Raw genomic sequence first — 19,950 nt, forward strand, 5'->3', positions numbered from 1 at the left:
CGTATGTGTTTGGGATTTTCACTTGACTTCAAATTGCAGTCACGTGTCGCATATGTGGATATTCAATGCAGGATAATCAATAAAAAAGCCCGAAATCTAATGTACTGGGGAAATTGCTTTGATAATACGATAATAATCTTAAACAGCAGAAGAGAATTATATTTAGGAAACAATAAACTAGATCGATTTTATCTTTAACATTTCGAATCTCTAAATCAAAAAATCTCAAAATCTAAAAGGTATGTTTCAATTTTTGAACTGACTGATTCTGTGAGCAGAGCTTCACTCTCCTTTCGCATAGCCCCATAATTAATCGCTCATTAATCCTATCAGCTTATGGCTTCAGCTTGAACTGTTCGCTTTTGCAATTAATTAAATATAAACTAAACAATATTTTTAATGAATGCCAATGGCCGAAGGCAATCATGTGTTAAATATTAATTTCGTCGACAGCCAACATGGCGGCCAGCCAGATTTTATGGCTCCAAAATGCATCCCATGGTGAGACAGAGCGAGAAAGAGAGAGAGTAAGGCATATATGGCAATAAATTTTAATTAAAAATGCATCTCATATGGAAAGTGGAACAATTAGCACCTGAAAATATGCAAACATTAAATTGGTGCTGCTGTGGCAGCCACAACAGCAACATCAACAGCCACAGCCACTGCCACAAAAACCCCACAAGAACAAAGTGCAACAAAAGAAGCGACATTTAAATAAATTCTACATATGTACATACATGTACGTATGTGTCTGGGGATGTCTGTGTAAACCTGCTCCACGACTGACCATAACAGACACATATTTTGTCCCGGCACTGGCCACATCCTCACATCCTGTCTGGCCGGACACTAGGGTACTGCCATGCAACAAAACCAAAAGAAGCCAGAGTGAAGGGCTTCACATATCGACTATAAGATGCCTCATATTGGATCACTATTACAAAGAGAGTTTCATTTTTCTTGCCTTTTCAGTAGTTTCCTTCATAGTTTACCTTGTCATATCTTTAAAAGTAAGCTTAAAATTAGAATACTTCAACATTTTTTCAACTATTTCCAAGAAATCGAAGAAAATTGGATGCATTGGCATTTTCAGAGATGGATTTTGTAGATAAATAGTGGAAAGGCCCTTTTGAGTCTTTCATTGTAAGCTTATTAAACAGATATACCGAACATTTGAAACTTTCCATGGCAATATATCCATTTACACCATCCTTAAAGGGTATAAAAAGTTCGAGGGAACAGAACGAGAGGGAAAACAAACGGAAAACATTCAAAATTTTGTTATTTTTGCTGTCCAACTATCGTTTCGTGTACACACTCGTATTTACTGGACAATTGAGGGGTTTTTCTATATAACTGACAAATAAATATTTCAGCTGCTTCCCCCAAAATCTTGCGGCGCTCAACAGTCGGCCACCATTCCATGGGTATGGGAAAGTAGGGGAACCTGGGAACGGAATCCTATTCTGTCTGTCTGTGTGTGTTTGGGGCAGCAATATGTAGAGGCTACGCGCAGCATATACTCAAAATCCAAACCGAACCGGGAGCAACAAATACTCGTGCAACAACAAAAAACATGGCCACATATTCACACAATCTCAATCTCGCTGGCGCTGCTAAAAAATCGACAAAAACAACCTGTTCGGAAACACTTGCAACAAGGAAATCACTACGGCTATCCATGCCACACAGAGGGTGACAGACAGAGAAGGCAGCAGCCAGAGTGAGAAGGCAAGAGCAGCATGTCGAGCCAGAGACTGTACTGGGGTAGGAAACGAGACCGATAGACACGAAGCGCCGCCCCTTTTTTCGAACATTACTCCACACACATAGCAGAAGCACAGTGGTGCAAGAGAATGCAGAAAGTAGAAAACAATGTACTGGATACTATCTATGGAAATGAATAAAAAAAACGATATAGCAAGCCATTCGATAATACTTTTAGTGTTAAATTATGTTTTTTATTTATTTTCTTCTACGTTCTTGTTCATCTTTGCTTTATCTCTATGATTTTGCTGTGTGTGTTGCATTGTCTGCAGTGTGTGATCCGTTTACGGTGCCGCTCCTTTGTTTCTTCTTCTTTCTGTTTGCTTTTCTTCTTTGTGCTTTTTCGTCTCCTTTTTTTCCATGTGTGATTTAAATTTTGCTTTTTTATCGGTGTTCAGGTTGTGTATGTGTATGACTATATGCTCCATCTCCCTCTTCTTTATGTTGCTTGTTGTTATTCTTGTGTATGCGTGTCGTCTTCTGTTTGTTAGCTTATTTTCACGATGGCGTTTCAATTTGAATTGTTTTTGTTATTTTCTGAAACAACCTTGCAAGCTCTTTCATACAACTTCTCAACCTCGGTCTTGCACTCAGGGCAAATAGCTAAGGGCAGTTGGGTTTTGGCACCCCAAAAATTGATCGCATCTATTTTTTCCTGTAGGCGCTGGTTACGTCCCTGCGTACTATTGATGAATGTTACATTTTTGGTCTCGCCATTGCAGTAGCTGCAACGGTAGAGTGTAGCTTGCGCTCTGGCGATGCTTCCCATGATAAATGAAAATAAATTGCAAAGAAACTCTGGTTCTGAAAATGTCTGTGACAGCAGCTTTGTAGCAGGAAAAGAGACTGACCAGGCTAGGTCAGCTGGTCCAGGGCTGCATTCACTTGACACATCAAAAATATCGATATTTTCATTCAGGGGATTATCGAATAGATACCGATGATGCGCAATTTTAATAAAATGTTAGCAGAAAATGAAACAAACAACCGAAACCTGCTACTTTATAAAGGAAATTCTACCAATATTTTCTATATGGTGTTATTCCCAATTAACACCGGATTTGTCTATTTTTTTATAGTTTTCATTATTTCTCAAAGAATCAAGCCATTGAATACGAACAGGAATCTTTTGCACCACTGTTCTATGCTCCATATACCATGTGGATGAAATGAGAAACTTTTTCGAATGAGCCTGCCCTGCTGCGGACGCCAGCCAACCAGGAGGCGGCGCGCCTTGTGGTGGCCAGCACAATAAAACCACAGAATATGTTTGTCTACGGCCAGAGCAGATGGGAACCGTAGGCAGTGGGAAGTTGAGAGTGCGACAGAGAGGGATGCATCGCCACGAAAGAGAGGCAGGATGTGAGAGAGAGACAGAGAAAGAGAGGCCGTGGCATAAGGGTGTCCGCGTGCTCTCCGGCAGAGGCAGAATCTGAACAGACTCCGTGCAGAATCCAGACAGATGGGCCGAGTGCCGCGAGTGTGCGGAGAGTTCTCCCAATTTGAATGGGACAATATGAGAATACGAGAATATCAACTGGACTGAATCGGGTGGTGGCAAGTTGCAAGTCGAAAGTGGCAAGTGGCGGGTACTTAAGGAGGAACAGATTGCGGGCGGGCAGCAGTCGAAGCTGGAAATTCGAATCGAACAGAACGGAACGGAACGAAGTCCAGACCCAGTGAGGAACGAGAATCGTAACGAGTTTAAAGCCAACTGAAGATGAATTTGCTCATGGATAGCCTGCCGTCGCATGCGAATCCTGGCTCGCGTCGCTCCACGCCGCCACAGCACACGGAGCTGAGGATCTCCACATCCTCGCCACACCACAACCAGCAACAGCAGCAACTGCATCTGCAGCAAAACCATACACAGCAGCAACAGCAACATCAACACCAGCTACAGCAGCCCTCCAATCTGAACAACAACAACAATGAGACACCCACATCGCCGCCTGGTGGCAAGACCACACTCAAGCGCGCCTTTGACGTGGCCTTTCTGATGATGCCCGACGAACGCATCAAGCAGAAGCAGGCCGAGAAACAAGCACGTCTCCAGGAGGCACTGCAGCAGCACCACCAACACCACCAACAGCTGCAGCTCCAGCAACAGCAGATGAACCACTATCCTACAGATCTGTCACCGCGTGGAGCTTCCTCGCAGCCACCATCGCCGGCGGCCATGGAGTACATCAGCCTGCTGGAGGCGCGTCAACGTTATCCCCAGCTGAGCATCCGCTCGCCGCGGGTGTACGATGATCCCACACTGGTCATACCTCTGGTGGATTCTCCAGAGGCCACGGGAACGGCATCGCCACCGCCGCCAATGCGCAGCGCCTTTACCAAGGTGGCCTCCTCGTCGTTGTCCACATCCTCGTCGCCTTCGACCACATCGCGCCTGGAGTCGCCCGTGGATGTGGGTGCACCTCCGTTGAGCCCCGATCATCTGAGCTGCCACTCGATGAGTCCGCCGCTGGTGACGCCACCACCGCGCACCAACAGCGGTGGCAGTGTGGGAAGTGTGGGTCCGCATGTCGCCAATCCCATGCCACCCAATCCCATTGTGTACCACAACTTTCGGCCAGAATACCAGTTCAATGGAGCCTTCCAGGCGGTGAATCCCATGCAGGCGCTACAGGCACAGCATCGACTGAAGCAGCATCTTCTCTACACGCGTCCGCCGGGACCGGGATGCCATCCCAATGGTGGAGGAGGAGGACCGGGTACGCCCTCGTCGCCACCGTCCGGTCCGCCAGCGGACTTTCTGCACGCCGCCTACCCGGGATTCGGGCCGCCACCGCATCCATTTGCCGTGTCCCAGCCCCTGCAAAATCCGGCAGCAGCTGCCATTCTCTCCACGCTGATCCCACCCACACTGGCCTCCACCTTCACCCTGACCGCACAGAACGTGTGCGCCAAGTGCAACATTAGCTTCCGGATGACCAGCGACCTGGTCTACCACATGCGATCCCACCACAAGAGCGAGGTGGCCTGCGATCCCAATCGACGCAAGCGCGAGGAGAAGCTGAGGTGCCCCGTCTGCCAGGAGACTTTCCGCGAGCGGCATCATCTCACCAGGCACATGACGGCCCATCAGGACAAGGCCAGTGACCATCAGCCGCAGCTGGAGGAGTCCAGCGACAACGAGATTATCAATGTGGTTGGAGGCACACCACCCGGACGACGGATGGGCGGTGTGCCCAAATGATCGAAGCATTTCTTCGGATACTTTTAAGAACCCTGCCCCCAATCCACCCAACAAGTCATCGTTTTTGTGCCAGTAATGCCCATTCTCTATTGTGATATTAATTTTAGTTTTTCCCCCTGGACTTTCTGTTTTCTTTAGCGTTAAATGTAGTGCAATTTGTATCTTAATTAACCCCTCCCTCTATGTCTATTAATGGTCAGTCTTTGCGGGAACCGAAAGGTTCTCTGGTTCAAATCATTGTAAAATATTAGAAATAAGTTGCAGATCTGCTAACCTTAGCATTCAATGTGTGGCTGAATGTTTCAATAAAAATCTAATTGTTATGCAAATCTTAATGGAATTTTTTTGACTTACCTTACAGAGATCCGTAGAAAATATTACTTCTTGGAAATCGAATGCGAATGAAGTTAGTCCAGCTAAAATTATAAATTAAATCAATTTTTGCCAACGATTCAATTTTATCAAATAAAGAAATATTAATAAACGCTATTGTAATATGTAATTCTAATTTGACGTTTATTGTCTGATAAGATCGATTGGATTTGCCAAAACAAAGTCGTCGCCGTGATGTTTTATCAAATATTTCCGATTAGATTCATGTTGCTTCGAATGCTGGAACTCATGCAGGAATTTGCATAGACTTTAAGCCATCAAATCAGATATTGCTTAGAGCCATCCATGTTTATCGGCGGCGAGAAAAATTCCCTCCACTCATTGGATACCAAACTATGATTATTCTCTATTTAGTTTTTGAGAAATCGCAGGACTGTCTATTTCCTTTAGCCTAAAAGTATCTTCCTAACACGACCCATTATTCCTCTTTGTAGAGCAGACCAAAAGCATAGGTTCCCAGGCTTAGAAAAACCATCCAAAGTCAGTGGCGGGCACATGCAGGGGCGAAAGCATACGCCATATGTGAGTGGAGTAGAGAATATGTTCGACTTGTTAGCGCAGTGAAGCTGAAGTCGCGGGTTCGCTGGGATTCGGATTGGGATGCGATAGCCGCATGCAGCAATTAGATGCGGCCACAAAAACTACGACGCCGACGCTAATGAGCTGACTGAGAAGATATTGGTCTGGGAACCGAAATGCGAACAAGGTGGAGGAGGCCTTGTAAGGCACTGCCCGGGGTTGTCCTGACCAGACGCCGCACAGTGGTGCGTTTGGGCATATAAGCTTGCAAAAATCATAACTACTGGAGCAATTAATAAAAAATAAAAAATTAATCATAAACAAAAATGTAAAATTCGAAGTATGTGCACAAAGTGTACTCTTCCATTTAAATAAAATAGAATAAACCTTAAGCTTCACTTAAACCGTTTTTGTATATTAACGGGCACATTCAATTACTAGTTTTTACTAGCAAATATTCACTGCAGACGGGCCCACTGTGACCCGTGTTTAATGCAAAGTGAAAAAACGAGCCGAGACGCTGACTTCCAGTAACCCATCATCAAGTGCTCGTGCAGTTTTTGGCAAAAATGTATTTCGAATTTCAATATTTCCACACTCATGCGGCAGAGAAGGGGAGACAACCCTTGTTGGGCTCTTGCCACAGTTCCCATGAGCCACGAATATGTGTAGCATGGCGAATTCCTACAAAGCGCAACGAATTCCTTGGGTGGTGGCGGCGGCAGCGTCTCTGGCTCTGTGCCTCGCCTCGGCACTCAAATGAGCCACAGCGAATCGCGTTGATTTAGCGTGGCCAAATCCTGTTAGCCCCGTGCCACAGAGCTACACAGCCACACGATTCTCCCAGGACGTCTTCCTGCCTTATCAACTGATGTATCAATTGATGGCATCGCTAAACGGCAAACGTTCTGCTCCGATCCGCTCTGCTCATTGTTCCCATGATGGGATTAGCATTTTATGGCTTTGTGTTCGCTGCTTGCCACTTGATAAAGACATTTTTTTTTCTATTCCTTGTTTCCCAGGAGGAAGCGCAACATATCTGGGGAATAGAATCTGCGGAAATTGGGGGAAGCCACAAAGGTCGAAAGGTTTGGAGCTGGAATGACTGCTTGGCAGAGTCCTTAAATCAGATTTTGAGACAATCTTCAAAATGTTACTTTATTATTAGTCAGTACTGCTAACGGAGTTCCGAAAGAACTTTTTCTAAGGCAAATTATAAGAACCGGAGAAAATTCCTTTTTAATTTTATTTCTTTTCTCACTTCCATATTTTGCACTTAAACTCAATGGCCGTTGATTTATTTTATGCATTTCCCCAATGAGCAATTCCAACTTCCTTTAAAAACAATTACAACTTCCGCCGTACACTCCGTCTGCCACAAGCCACAGCGCAGAGCCCAGCGCTCACATGGAACTCAGTTTGCCGTAAAGCAAACACATCGTCAAAATCACATTTCCTCATTTACAAGAGGCGGCTGGGAAAAGTACTACAAACCTCGGAAAGTAGAGGCAAGTGGCAGTCAGCAGCCAGACGGAAAGACAGCAGCCACTCACTCAAAACAACGCCCAGGGCAACCGCAACTCTGGCAAAGGCAACTCCACATAATAAGCCTCATCATCATGGTGGGTGCTACATAATAGCAGCCATAATCACATTTTATATTTATCACATTTCTACGCCCACCGAATGGAGCAGGAGCACTAGCCGGAGCAGTGCTCCCATCGAGTAGCGACCTGCGCCGCTTTGTTTGCCTTTCCTCCTTTTGCCTAACCTCGCAATTTGACCGTAAATAAATTGCCTGCTCATTTGGTAAGCGGTGGGCCTGGGTCTGGTCCTGGGCCTCCCCACTCAAACCTCATCAGCATTCAATGCAAAGAGAGAGAGAGAGAGAGAGAGCGAGACCAGCTCGACATCGTGTTCAAATACGTTTAAAACACAATGCAAATACCGTTATAATAGCACAGGCAACAACAAAGCGGGCAGTAAATGAAAACTGTGCAAGTCGAAGTATAAAATACACTTAAGGATGGAACATTTCTGAGGCAGAAAAAATTAGATATCTGAAGTAAAGTTATCTCAACATTTTCATAGAAAAAGCAAGACTTTTGATGAGCAACAAGGCTTTGTATCCACAGACTCTTCTACAGATCTGTAGATCTAGTTCCCTTTCGAATCACCCACAAATCTATGAAAAATCAAGACACCCGTTAACAAGAGCATAGTAAAAAGCAGACAGCTGGAGCAGACCCGGGCCCAGGGCCTTGGCTCCGCCTCCCATCTCCACCTTCCGATGCTGAACCCCGTAATGGAGCCCCTTGCGTGTGAGTGATTCCTGCTCATCTGCGCTTAAAAGTATGCAAATATTTGAGTGGGGAGCAGCCCATGGGGAGGCGTGTCAGGAGCTGACTTTTATGACATTGTTGTTGTTCGTTGTTGGCTGCTGTTGGTTGGGTGTTCGTGGCGGGGTGGCCTGCCAAAGTGTTTTTTAACTGCAGGCAATTTAATTTCCACTTGCTCCCAGGCGTTTTTAATTTCAACTGCCACTGCAATCGACGCGTCGTTGGGTTGTACGATTAGCTTTTGTAGGGCAGGGGGCCGTAAGTCCCTCGGCAGAGACTCCAGAGAGAGTGCGAGTCACTATAAGAGCCCCAGAAAAACTGACAGCCAAGCCGCTTAAACTTTGAACTTTGTCATTTCAATTTTCGCCAAACGGATGCGCTTTGTTTCAGGCCACACAATCACAGTAGAAGGAGGAGACACCAGCTGAGCATGAGGATGAGCAGAATGTGGCCGAAACAGAGACTGAAGCTGGAGAACTGGAGTAGTGGAGTAGTGGATCCGAGGACATCCATGAGCCGACCGGAAACATTGAGCCTGACAATGCGACTTTCATTTGCCGAAAACTGCGGAGGAGCTTCACTCCTGGCACGGCCTGCCATTGTTTTGCGGTTGCGTTGCCGTTGGCTCTCTGTCAGGTCCAAGTCCAGGATGAGGACGAGAGTCTGGGAGGCCCGGCCACCAGTCCAGGAAGTTTTTCATGCGCCATGACACTTTTTGTGCGATGTGGTAGCCATTTTGTACCGTGCCAGGATACCTTTGTGCTGTACACGAGACCCAGAGTTGGAGGAGAAAAAGCAGGAGAAGCAGGTCGGCTCCATTGAATTTTTCCGAATATTTTTGGATGCATGGAAGCTGTTTGCCATGCCCAAAAGACAGGCGGCGGCTTACCAAAGCCAAACACACAGAGAGACAGACGGACACTTCTACAGGGACCAGGAGCATAACCAGAAGCAGCACCAGAAGCAGAGGCAACATCCTTGCACATCCATGGCCACGTCCTGGCCGTAATTTATGATGTGCGCTTCCCTTTTCCAGCAGTCGCTCGCTCGCTCGCTCGCTGGCAGTTGGCAGTTTTTAGTTTCCCAGTTCTCGGGCCCAAAAACTCTGCGGCTGTTTTCTGCTGTCATAACTTTGGGTCGCATAATTAATATCGTAGTTGTAAGCCAGCGACGGGACTGACTTTTTAGTTGGACCGATGCACAACTTTTATGGCAGCTCCTCGTGCCTATCCTGCTGCTTCTGGTGCTACTGCCGCGTTGTTTGCTCAATTAACTTAGCAGGTAGTTAATTTTACAAAAGCCGCAACCCAACAACAGAAGATCCCGTGCCCAGAAGTGGCGTGTTTTTCGTGGGTGCTAATTGATTTATGTGCAAATGTTGCTGCGGTCTCCCGTTTAAGCTGATTTTAAGTGTTGTTCCAATCTTGCGTTTATTCGTTACTCAACTTCTTTATGTTTCTGGGTGTTTATTGAAACCCCGCCAGGATCAAGTGAGTGGAAGGGAAGTAAGCAATAAGTTGGTAATGCTCTTGTCTGTTTCAATAAAGAACTGTATATGTTGCCTGTCAGGGATTGAAGGGTGGATAAGCAAGCACCCTTGGGTAAGTGTTAAGGAATGATCTTGCAGTGTTCAGTAAGACGGGTCCGTTTATACAATAATTCTTTACCTTTTCTATCACTATTTACACCAGAAGATCGTATCCCGCTCTATTCTCTGTTTAACTTTTCTCTTATTCAATAGATTTTTTTCCATTTGAAAACCCTAGCTCCATAAATATTCAGCGAAGCCAAGAACCATTTAATTAAGTTTACTTTTATGGCTCGTAAATCAGACCCCAAACAACGTGGAACGTGGAAAAATATACGAATCGCGAATATTCCATATTCATGTGTGGATGTGCGATGGAGCAGCTTCCCATTCGTATTCCGTGAAAGGTGCCGCTGGACAGGGGCAAAAACAAAAATTCCCGCCAAATAAAATAAATGGCATAAGCAAACGCACGACGCTGACCATGTTGTTCGCTCCTCCCCACCCATGGCTGTATTCTCCTAATGTATGATTTTAATTTGGAATATTCCATTCCATGGGGCAGTCGGAGGCGGGCGGGCCTGCATATGGGTGTACACATTATGAAATTATGAGCATTAAAATGAAGAATGGCCACTTATCCAAATTACACCATGTGTGAGGATAGCAGGGGACAGTGACAGCGGACAGGGAACTAGAACTGAAGCTGGAGATGGCACTGGAGCCTGGGTGGTGGCTTGTCATCGAACAAGTGACACACTACCCAAGGGATAAACGTTCAGGTCTGAACTCTGGCCGGGTTAAGCACTCCGCCAGGCCATATATCATGGCGAAATGCTGAGTATATGGAAATCCCTGCAAGTGATAAATGAAGCACAAAACGGCAAAAATGGCAGCAATACAGCGACGTCCACACATATGCCAGGTGGTGGAGACACATAGAGTAAGGAGTAGGGGTAACCTCATAAGACAGTTACATCCTTGGCACAGTCTCTACGCAGAAAAAATAAAAAGAAACCCCACAAATATGTCATTTGACATGCTAAATATTTTGCCACCGACTTTGCTACGAAAAAAAGGTGTACGGTAAAAAAACTGTTGACTGGCACAAAAAAACAACACCATAAACCATAAATGTGGGGATATATGTACATATGATATTTGGTTTTGGGATTTTGAGCTGTGGTTTAGTGAGCAGTGGGTGTAAGCGGTAGAAGCTATGCATATATGGATTCATATATAAGTAATTGCAGATGTCGATGGAATAAAAGGAGCAAAACTCTCTATTTTGTACCACAAATTCGGGAAATTTGGGAACTTTGAAAGATGCAATCTCAATCTGCAACAAAGTGGCAAAGAGTTAGGAATTTTCTTACTTATCAGAGGAATAAAGCAGCAACATAGTTTTTATATTTTCTTTAATTGAATACTTAGATTTCTCTTTTAAAGCTTTTTTTTCAAACAGCCGCATTATTTTAAACGATTTCAGCGAATCCCAAAAGTTTTCAATACTAATCAAATCGATTCATTCATCAGCTGCACTCACTCCCCCACTCTGAGAGGTCTCCCCACACAATTGGCCAACTATTAATGTGCTGCCAAAGAAAATTTACGATGAAAACATTTGCAGATACTGCCAAAAGAGAAGCGAGAGAGAAAAAGTTTGTTTTTTAATAGTTAAAAGTTGCAAATTTGAATGTCTTGACGCGGTCGGAGATAAGAAACAGGTTCGCCAATAAATATTGACACCATTTTGTGTTTATGGAACTGGAATTTCCCTCAGATAAGGAAAGAGTGGGTAAGGGAGAGAAGGTTGGGCCCGATAACGTTGCCTATAATGTATAATGTCGCGGCACAGACAAAACACAAATTGAAACTGAAAAGTTTTCTGTTTCCTTCAGTTCCACAGAGTGAGGGAGAGGGAAAGAGTGTGGAATGCGTATCGTAAAAAATAAAATTATGCAAATTTTTATTATTTGATTATGCAAATGTTCTCGCTTGACGACCCTTGGCATAAGGACGACAATATCCCCTTGCGTGCTCTCTAACTCTCCGCTCCCTATGGCCATGTTCGCGGGTAGCGGGACATCCTTCCGCTAGGAGCGGAAAAAATCCCGACTGTTAGTTGGGTTCCCTCTTTTCAAGTAAATTTGAATTTTTTGCCCTCCACGCGAGGAGCCACTCCATGCAGGGGCGTTGTTGGGGCGCCTCTGTGGAGCATTGTCATATGTGGTTGGAAATTTTGAATCTGTTTGCAACCCCTTCGAGCGTATCCGTTTCCTTCTGTCGCGTGCGTTCCCCATCCCCATCCCCATCCCAGTCTCCATCTCCCTTGTCGTATGCGTATTTATATTTTCTCTTTTACTTGTTATGCCTTACACTCATTGTTGTCTCGCTCTCTCCTCGCTCCTCACTCTCTTTGCGCGCGATTTGAATCTTTTAAGTGAAATATTGTTGAAATCATTTATGCTCCAGTGGGCGAGGACTTTCTGTCTGCCATGCCAGTATGGCCACACGTACACCTCGTATACCCTAATTGATAAACGCCACTAACTCCACGGAGAAGTCACGCAAAATTTGTTTAAATCTTAGCAGAAAGAAATAGCCAAAAAACAGATAAAACTCGAACATAAATTTTTATGAGTCCTGTTCTGGTAATCAGGTTGAATAATTACCAAAACGTGCCAAAGAAAGAGTTTAAGAAGAAGTCGAAAGAGAGAGGTTGCTGGCTAAAGGAAACTCTTAAAAGTTGGAGTACAAAAAGTTGTTTGTTAAATAAATATTGAGAAAAATAAAAGATTTTCTCTGCTGCTTAAATATGTTAAAGTTAAAGCATAAGTTGTGGCATAACTGGGAAAATTACGAATTAAATCACATTAATTGAGTAAGCTTTCAAGCAGTTTATTTTTTTACAACATTTTCTGCACCACAAACAATGCACAAAAATTTGTAATCTGACTGGCAAACAAGCGGCAGGGCGTTGAGTGAACCTCACTTATGGCCAAACAAATGAGAGTCAACTTGAGAAGGAAATCCATCAATCATCTGGACAACAAAACATAAATCAAGCTATGAGTCAAAGTAAAAGTCAAAGTCGGACTAAAAGGCGGAGAGGGAAGCAGTTCAGTGTCGCCCGCAGGCAGCTATTGATGGGCAGTCGAAGAACCATCAGGATGATGAGCCATTGCCGGGATTGAGCAACAATCGTTCAGCTTAAGCGTCACTTCCGGCATGTGCCAAACCCAAACCCAAACCCAAGCACCCGATCCCACCCAGATCTATTATAATAAAACAGAAAATACTTAGAACCCGAGAGGAGACGGGGTCCGAGGAGGAGCACACTCTTTGTGTGCGGCAGTCTGCTTATTTACGCCGCATTGTATGTAGAAACTTACATATGGATGAGCCTCCAGGCCAGCTTCGAGTCCCAGCTCCCAGATCCAGCAGAGAGAGAGAGAGAGAGTGGGTGAAAGAGCGGAGAGTAGCGGAAAGGGGCGTCCATACGGCGGGGCACACATCACACATGTTGTTGCGAGTACACACGTATGTTGCCTGCAAGCGATAGCGTCGGGACGTCGCCATTTTTTTGGCAGCCGTCTCCTCCCTCTCTGCATCCGTTCTCGCTCTCTTTCCCACTCTTTGGTATCCTCTCTCTCGCTCTATCTGTTTTGGGGCACACAATCTTGGGCAGCAATCGCAGGCGGCACATATGTGCAATCATGTGCAGGCCACCCATGCTCCATGCTCTCCACTCTCTCCATCCTGTTGCCCCCCTTCGAATCAATTTCCTGTCTCGCTTCAACTACATTGTGGCGACTCCATTTTGGCATTTGCCATTGGCGCTCAACGTGGGTACGCCTCCTGGCCTACACGGCGCATGCTCAGCTTAGAGAGTTCCACGCTCGAAGTCGAATTTCGAAAGAGCAGACACACACACACATCCTGTCGGATTCCCAGCCGCACATGCCACAATGCCGCATCTGCTTAGTGTCAAATGGGAGCGGTGCGAGCGGATGGCTGATGGCCGTTCCAATCAAAACTCTAGATAAGATGGCACTGCAGCCAGTACGGGGTTCGAGCTGCACTTGTCCAGGAAGCTGTCCTTGTCCATAAATCCCAACAAGAACTCATGAGAGCGTTAAATTGAAACTTTGGATTTTACGCAGCTTAAGTTTTTTAGCAATTATAATAGACAGGGCAACGGGCGGCAGAGTGCAAAATAATATTTGCAGCAACCAAAAAAAAAAAAACAGGCGTTAACACTTGTCATTCGTCCGACAGGAAGATGTCACCTGTGACCGTGCCCCGACACCCGGCGCATCCAACCCTCTGATTCCCATAGTCAAATTCAATCAACACTCTGGTTTCACCCTCATCTATAAATCTCAGTCCAACACAACAAAAACAATCTCACATAAATTCCTATTTATGGCCCGACCATTTGAACCTTTTTGTGTGCCCCTGTCCCATGGCCGCCCGGCTGAACGCACACACAATCAAAAGTCGATTAGCATTCAGAGCAGACCAGAGATCCGTACAGGACCGGACCCCGTTTTGCAGGACAAGCTACAAATAGGCAAACGCAGGTAATCGCATTTCATATTGCAGCTTCTGGCGCCGAAACGAAACCAATTTCCCAAACCCAAACCCAACCCCTCACCCCACACCCCGAACTCGTTCTGGAAAATCTGCTGAAAACACAATGAAAATATTTCTGCCATGTCCAGAGGCGGCACAGGGATGGGTTGCAGGAAGTGGCAAGAGAGTCTATCTCTTTCCCTGTGACAAGTACAAGCCACTTGTACGTTGATGATAATTTTCGAACCATTTTTTGGGTGGGAATGGGAAATGGGGGAGACTGGAGTCTGAGGCCTGCTAGAGAGATATCCCTGAAATCGGCTTATGTCGCCTGTGGTGCGCCATTGTGCTGACAAGGCTGGAGGAGCTTTTGTCTTTCGGCCCAGTGGACAGCCCAGGAGCAGAGTCCTGTCGGTTGGCTGGCGTGTGCTGTGGGTAGTGTCATGCCCATTGAGGTGATTTATGCAGAGTTTTAATATTCAAAAGCAATCAATTTCCAAAGATGCAACCAAAAATAGTTATTAGATTATTTTCTTGGTATTTAAAATGGGGAAAATGTGCCAAAATGTTACTAATAAATGTGAAATCTATTACAATGAGGAACCAAAGTTTCATTTAGCATTCTCCCCAGCAATAATTAAATACTTAGTAATAGTCCAAATCTCATTAGGATCATTAGAAGAACCAGCTTAAAAACACACAAAATTCAATTATGTCAAACATTTCAGGACTTATCTCGATGAATTATCCTGGGCTAATGAGCGGCGCTGAGTCGGCCGCGGCTCTCTTCTTATCTGGAGAGCCACGGACAAAGGAAGCAGCAGACGTAAATGAAATCAATTAAAATTTATCACATGCCAGTTGCTTCCATTAAGACGACACACAAAAGACGCACCGTTGCCGCGTGATGGTCCCCAAGGTGCTATTCGTTAGCCATTTCGAGGACAATGGCGGTCAGGATGTGGCTGAGGCTGTAATTTGTCCTGGCGTGTTGTCGCGCAGTGTTGCGGCTCAGTTGTTATCGACTCAAGGAAGACAATAAAACGGCGTCGCGTTTGTCGCTTTAAATAATAAAAACATTTGATTTGCCAACTTTGGCACGTGGCAGGACCTTAGCAGGAGTCACAGGCCTGGCTGAGAATGCGCAAGCAAATCGCAGATAAAGCCAACGCGTAAATTAATGGGCGGCACGTGTCGGGGCGGCTCGTGTGGAGAGGATTGGATTGGTTTGGCTTGACTTGGGACTCAATCGGGATGACTCTGCCCTGGCCACTGGCTGGCTGGCTGGGTGGTCGAACGACCGACATGTGTGGGAGCAGCTTATGGCCAGCAAATTATCGACTCTACTTATACTGGTCTGATGATGGCAAGTGATGAGCTGACCCCCAGAGTGTTGACCCCTCTGCGGTTGATAATTGAGGCGTAAATGTTGGCACACGTCCGGCGGCACGTCCGGGGCTTAAGCTGATACATTGTTGCCACACTGCCACTTTCAGAGCCACTGCCACTGCCAAGTGGAGTTTATGAAGCGATTTTACAGTGTCCCAACTCGTTCTCACATTCACTGTTTTAGTATGTCAACATTGTGGAATGATAACCCCATCAAATTTTGAGCGGGTTGCAGCTCATTGTGCAGTTCATAAAAAGTTAATAAACCCTTTGGAAGTATCAATGGCTGCACAACAAAAGACTTGGCATCGCCCCTTAAACAAAGGCGAGCTTTTGATTTTCCAGTTGATGTTGTGGTTTCAAAGTGCCCGACCAAACCTTTGACCATATGCGCTGAAAATGATCCAGGGGAGAGAGTCTCCTTATATTATATATGTATGTATAAGAAATACCCTTAAAATGATAGTTTATTCTTATGAATAAATAAATCTAAGATCGGTCCAGGTTTATCACTTCCCTATTGTTCTATCGAATAAACATTTAAATCTAAGCAGAAATTCCCATAAATCCATATTCTTCCAACAAAAACCTCAAGCTAAAGCATACATAATCGCTTCAGAATACTCTTTCTCCGCTATACTCCGCAACGATTAAAACCACCCCAGTGAAAAATCGTATACCTCAAAGAAAGTCACACCACCAAAGGCAGGGATTACTGGATGGATTTCCAGCGGGGACGTCTGGCATATGGCCACTTGGCAGCGTTGAAAAATCAACGAAGGATATGCTAACACCACCAGAGAGGATGGGTTAACAATTGTCAAATAACCACAGGACATGCACATGAATGCTCCTCCTGTGTGTTTAATTTGTGATTGCATGTGTGCCAGAAAGGACACCCAAAGGTGGAATGTATACGTTGGCCAGTTGCTTTGATCATTGATTGGACCAGGGCCCACTCGAAGGCCCATCTGGACCAAAGTCGAACTGACTGACTGTGCTGGCTGAGTGATTGATTGATGAGCTCAGAAATACGCAGCCGAGCCGTGAAGACAGATTTGAGAATTCCGCATCAGCGAATGCTTTAATCGAGTCACTGGGGCGACCGACTTGACTTCAAGCTTCAAATTAAATGGTGTCAATGGTGTCCTGCCATAAAAACTGATGACCAGCCGAGATAAAATGGCTTTTATGTTATTGCTCCACTGCAAACCACAGCCCAAACTGCAGACAGAGACCGCAAAACAATATTTAAATTTTAAAAGTTGCTAGTGTACGAGTTAAATGAAGCAGAAGCAAGATTGTTGTCACAGGGCAACAAAAAAAAACATTTGTGGAACTCGCTTCGATGGAGGGGTGGCACAAAGACAGCAAAATAAATGGCCAAGGCTGGAGCATGATTTCGTGTCGGCAAAACAGACAATTTAGATACATTTTTAGCACTCTAAGCAGACCACGCCCATTAAATTAGATTGACACTCATGGCGGACACATTTTAGGAAATTGATCCCAAGAACCTGCCGGCCATGCGAGCATACAACTCTCCCAGAAGTTATTGCCATAAATCATACATCAATGGGATGTGGCACGGGCAACAAAAAACCCTCCCAGGCATACGCCTACCCATCTGTGACAGCAGCGCCAGCTAATGATGTCTTAAAAAACGATTCGGCAACTGGTCATGTGACACCCGTGTGTGCGAGGGGGCCAATCGATGTCCGCAGGTCAAACGCATTATCAAAATTGCCGTTTCAGCTGGCCGAGAACGAGAACGAGGAGGAGGACCAGTAGCAGATCCACAGAGAAGGATGTGAATGTCTGGGAAATTGAATTTCTACGACCCTAAATGGCTCACACCACGAAAAACCTCTGCAACAGAGTAACAATATTTTTCCAAATCGGCTTTAAGTCATGAAAAATAATAGACAACCCAACCCCCCACATCCCTGCTCAACGAGGCCAAGTAGTAAAAAGCAGATTGCGAGGCGCGTCAGCCCAGTCAGGAGACGATTGTGGAACACATGCTGTGCGCATATGATGACTGACTGACGACGACAACGACGACGACGACGATGGTAATGATGATGCCCGGCTTTGCCGCCTTATCAACAAGGGAACACGCATGGGTGGTAACAAACAACGAGAGGCGCAGGCTGGCCAAGCAACATGTGAGGATTATAATATATAAATTAATTGTTCCAAAAGTAGACACCACCACCAGAGATCTTCAAAAAAAAAACAAAACAAAAATACCCAAAGGTAGGTAGTACAGGTAAACGGGGTATATATTTAAAACAGAAACTCAACTTACATACGTGTTTACTCCACATCGTCCGGTATCTCCGAGTCCTCAATCGTTCGCGTTGCTGGTATATAAACTTTGAAGGCAAACTTGGACTTGACGAAGGAGCCGGTATTGAGCACAGTGCAGCCATGCTGGCTGCTACTGAAGCTCTGACACGAATCACCCATGACTATGAGGTCCGGCAGCGGATAGAGCCACAGGGCCGGGTCATAGTCCCAATGCACAGGCATGGCAATGGGATGTATGGGTACGAGGTGTCCCTGACACACAATGGTTCGCGCAAATTGCTGCTCAATCTGCGACGTGTCCTCGGGAAAGTGCAGCGTGTTGCGGCAAAACTTTGCCATGAGATCCAGCCGGCAGACAACGATCTGTTGCGTACAATACTGAAGCCGGCAGGGATTCGTTGCCAGCTGGGTGCGCGGCCAGGCCTTGAGCAGGCCCGCTGCCAGGCATTCTGGTATCGGAGCCCGCGGCAGAATGTTTGGAGCTGTTGGATCCTCGGCGGAGGGAACGAGAATCAAGTCCGTTTGCTTTTTCAGCTGCTCACAGCCGGCTGCCAGCTTGCCCAATGCAGTCAAATGCTGACGCATTTCGTGATGGTTGCGGGTGCTGGCCGTGAATGGTCCCATGAGGACAATGGCCTGGGGCGGACAGGAATCGTAGCCGACAAAGAGCTGGCGCAGCTTGTCGGTGACCACTGGCAGATCCAGACGCACATCAGACAGAAATACGATTGTGGTTTCTGTATTGGTGCGCTCGAGCTCTTGCAGACGCGGGGAGTACTTCAGAAGCTTGCTGGACTCGCCGCCCCAAGTGTTGGCTGTGCCGAAGAAGGCGCGGCTGCTGGTAGCGGGCTCAGCAGGTGGAAATCCCAGGCCATCAACTGGAAAAAAGATGCGGTTAGTGATCTGTTTGAATGCGACCTATTGGCACACCTTTCAGTACGCCATTAGAATAGTGGCCCTCGGCCAGCACAAAGCAGCCTTCACAGAAGAATCCAGCGTGAAAGCGAGCTCCACTCAAGTCGAGTTCGATGGAGCCCGTAGGATCTTCCACATAGAATTTGCCCTCCTTCAGCTGGGTCAGCAGTCCCAATACGACAGCCTCCCGCATTGTGTTGGTGGCCAGCAAATTCTCTGCAAACTGCAGTTTGAATTTTTTAGCCTGCGCCTCCGCTCCGACGCCGTCCTGGATGACCGCCGGAGCAAACAAATCGTGGCGCAGTGTCTTTTGCAGCAGCATTGCATAGCGCTGCTGCATATAGTCGGATTTCATGCGCGGGGCGCTCAACAGCTGACGCGGCGTCGTATCAGGCTCGAATTTCTTGATGCGTGTGTTGTAGCGATACCGGGGCACTGTAAATGCATCAATCAGAGCGAACACCGTCTCGCCCTCATCCAATCCCACACGATTCAGCTCATTAATAGCCTTTTCAAGCGCCGCCCGCTCAACATGCGGCGTCGCCAGCTTCTGCCCCTGCAGGTTTTCGGTGATCACAGTCAACCATTTGTCCCGCTCATCCGCATCGAAGGGCAGCAGTTGCTCGGCCAGATAGGTGCTGTTCTCCGAGCGTATCATAAAGCCGCATAGCTTAAAGATATTTGTTATTCTTTTTCGAAGAGGAATTAAATCCGCGTCCATGTCGACCGCGTCCGCCAATTTTTCGATAACTAAGACGATCAGCGCTGTACAATCGGAAACCGACAGTTACGTACCAAAAAAACAGCTCATATTACTCGATTTTTATATTCTGTTTAATATTGCCGCCAATTTTAGACTTTCAATCTCGAAACTATAATTTTGTCCGACTAATAAATCAATTGTAACTAAGATTGGATAGTTGCAAGGACTCTCTTTGATGGGATTGTTTAGAAAAGTCAAGTTTGTTCATATCAGTCGCTGCGGGCACATACACACATAT

The 19,950-nt window shown here is 46.0% G+C and overlaps 2 protein-coding genes across 3 annotated transcripts; one reads left to right on the forward strand and one right to left on the reverse strand.

Moving 5' to 3' along the window:
- Nucleotides 1-3,465: 3,465 nt before the first annotated feature.
- Nucleotides 3,466-5,287, forward strand: LOC117580427 (transcription factor SPT20 homolog). The gene has a single exon (XM_034266982.1). The coding sequence runs from the start codon at nt 3,491-3,493 to the stop codon at nt 4,973-4,975; it is 1,485 nt and encodes a 494-aa protein (XP_034122873.1). The 5' UTR covers nt 3,466-3,490; the 3' UTR covers nt 4,976-5,287.
- A 61-nt stretch (nt 5,288-5,348) lies between these two features.
- Nucleotides 5,349-19,808, reverse strand: LOC117580426 (DNA polymerase epsilon subunit 2). Of its 2 annotated transcripts, XM_034266981.1 has the most exons (3): nt 18,965-19,808; nt 18,033-18,912; nt 5,349-5,391 (listed from the first exon to the last, which is right to left on the reverse strand). In XM_034266981.1, exons 1-2 carry the CDS (start codon nt 19,668-19,670, stop codon nt 18,041-18,043), a joined length of 1,578 nt encoding a protein of 525 aa, XP_034122872.1. In that variant the 5' UTR covers nt 19,671-19,808; the 3' UTR covers nt 5,349-5,391; nt 18,033-18,040. The 2 variants fall into 2 exon arrangements, with proteins under 2 accessions (XP_034122872.1, XP_034122871.1); XM_034266980.1 differs by lacking the exon at nt 5,349-5,391 and having other exon boundaries at nt 17,989-18,912.
- Nucleotides 19,809-19,950: the final 142 nt, after the last annotated feature.

The sequence above is a fragment of the Drosophila guanche genome, unplaced genomic scaffold, assembly GCF_900245975.1.
Source record: "Drosophila guanche unplaced genomic scaffold, DGUA_6, whole genome shotgun sequence".
NCBI classification, from domain to species: domain Eukaryota; kingdom Metazoa; phylum Arthropoda; class Insecta; order Diptera; family Drosophilidae; genus Drosophila; species Drosophila guanche.

Bases quoted from the DNA above. Each gene is read 5' to 3' on its own strand.
- LOC117580426 (XM_034266981.1), bottom strand. From the start codon at position 19,670: ATGGACGCGGATTTAATTCCTCTTCGAAAAAGAATAACAAATATCTTT. The intron at 18,913-18,964 runs GTGTGCCAATAG...TCTTTTTTCCAG, and splicing joins TTCTAATGGCGTACTGAAAG to TTGATGGCCTGGGATTTCCA.
- LOC117580427 (XM_034266982.1), top strand. From the start codon at position 3,491: ATGAATTTGCTCATGGATAGCCTGCCGTCGCATGCGAATCCTGGCTCG.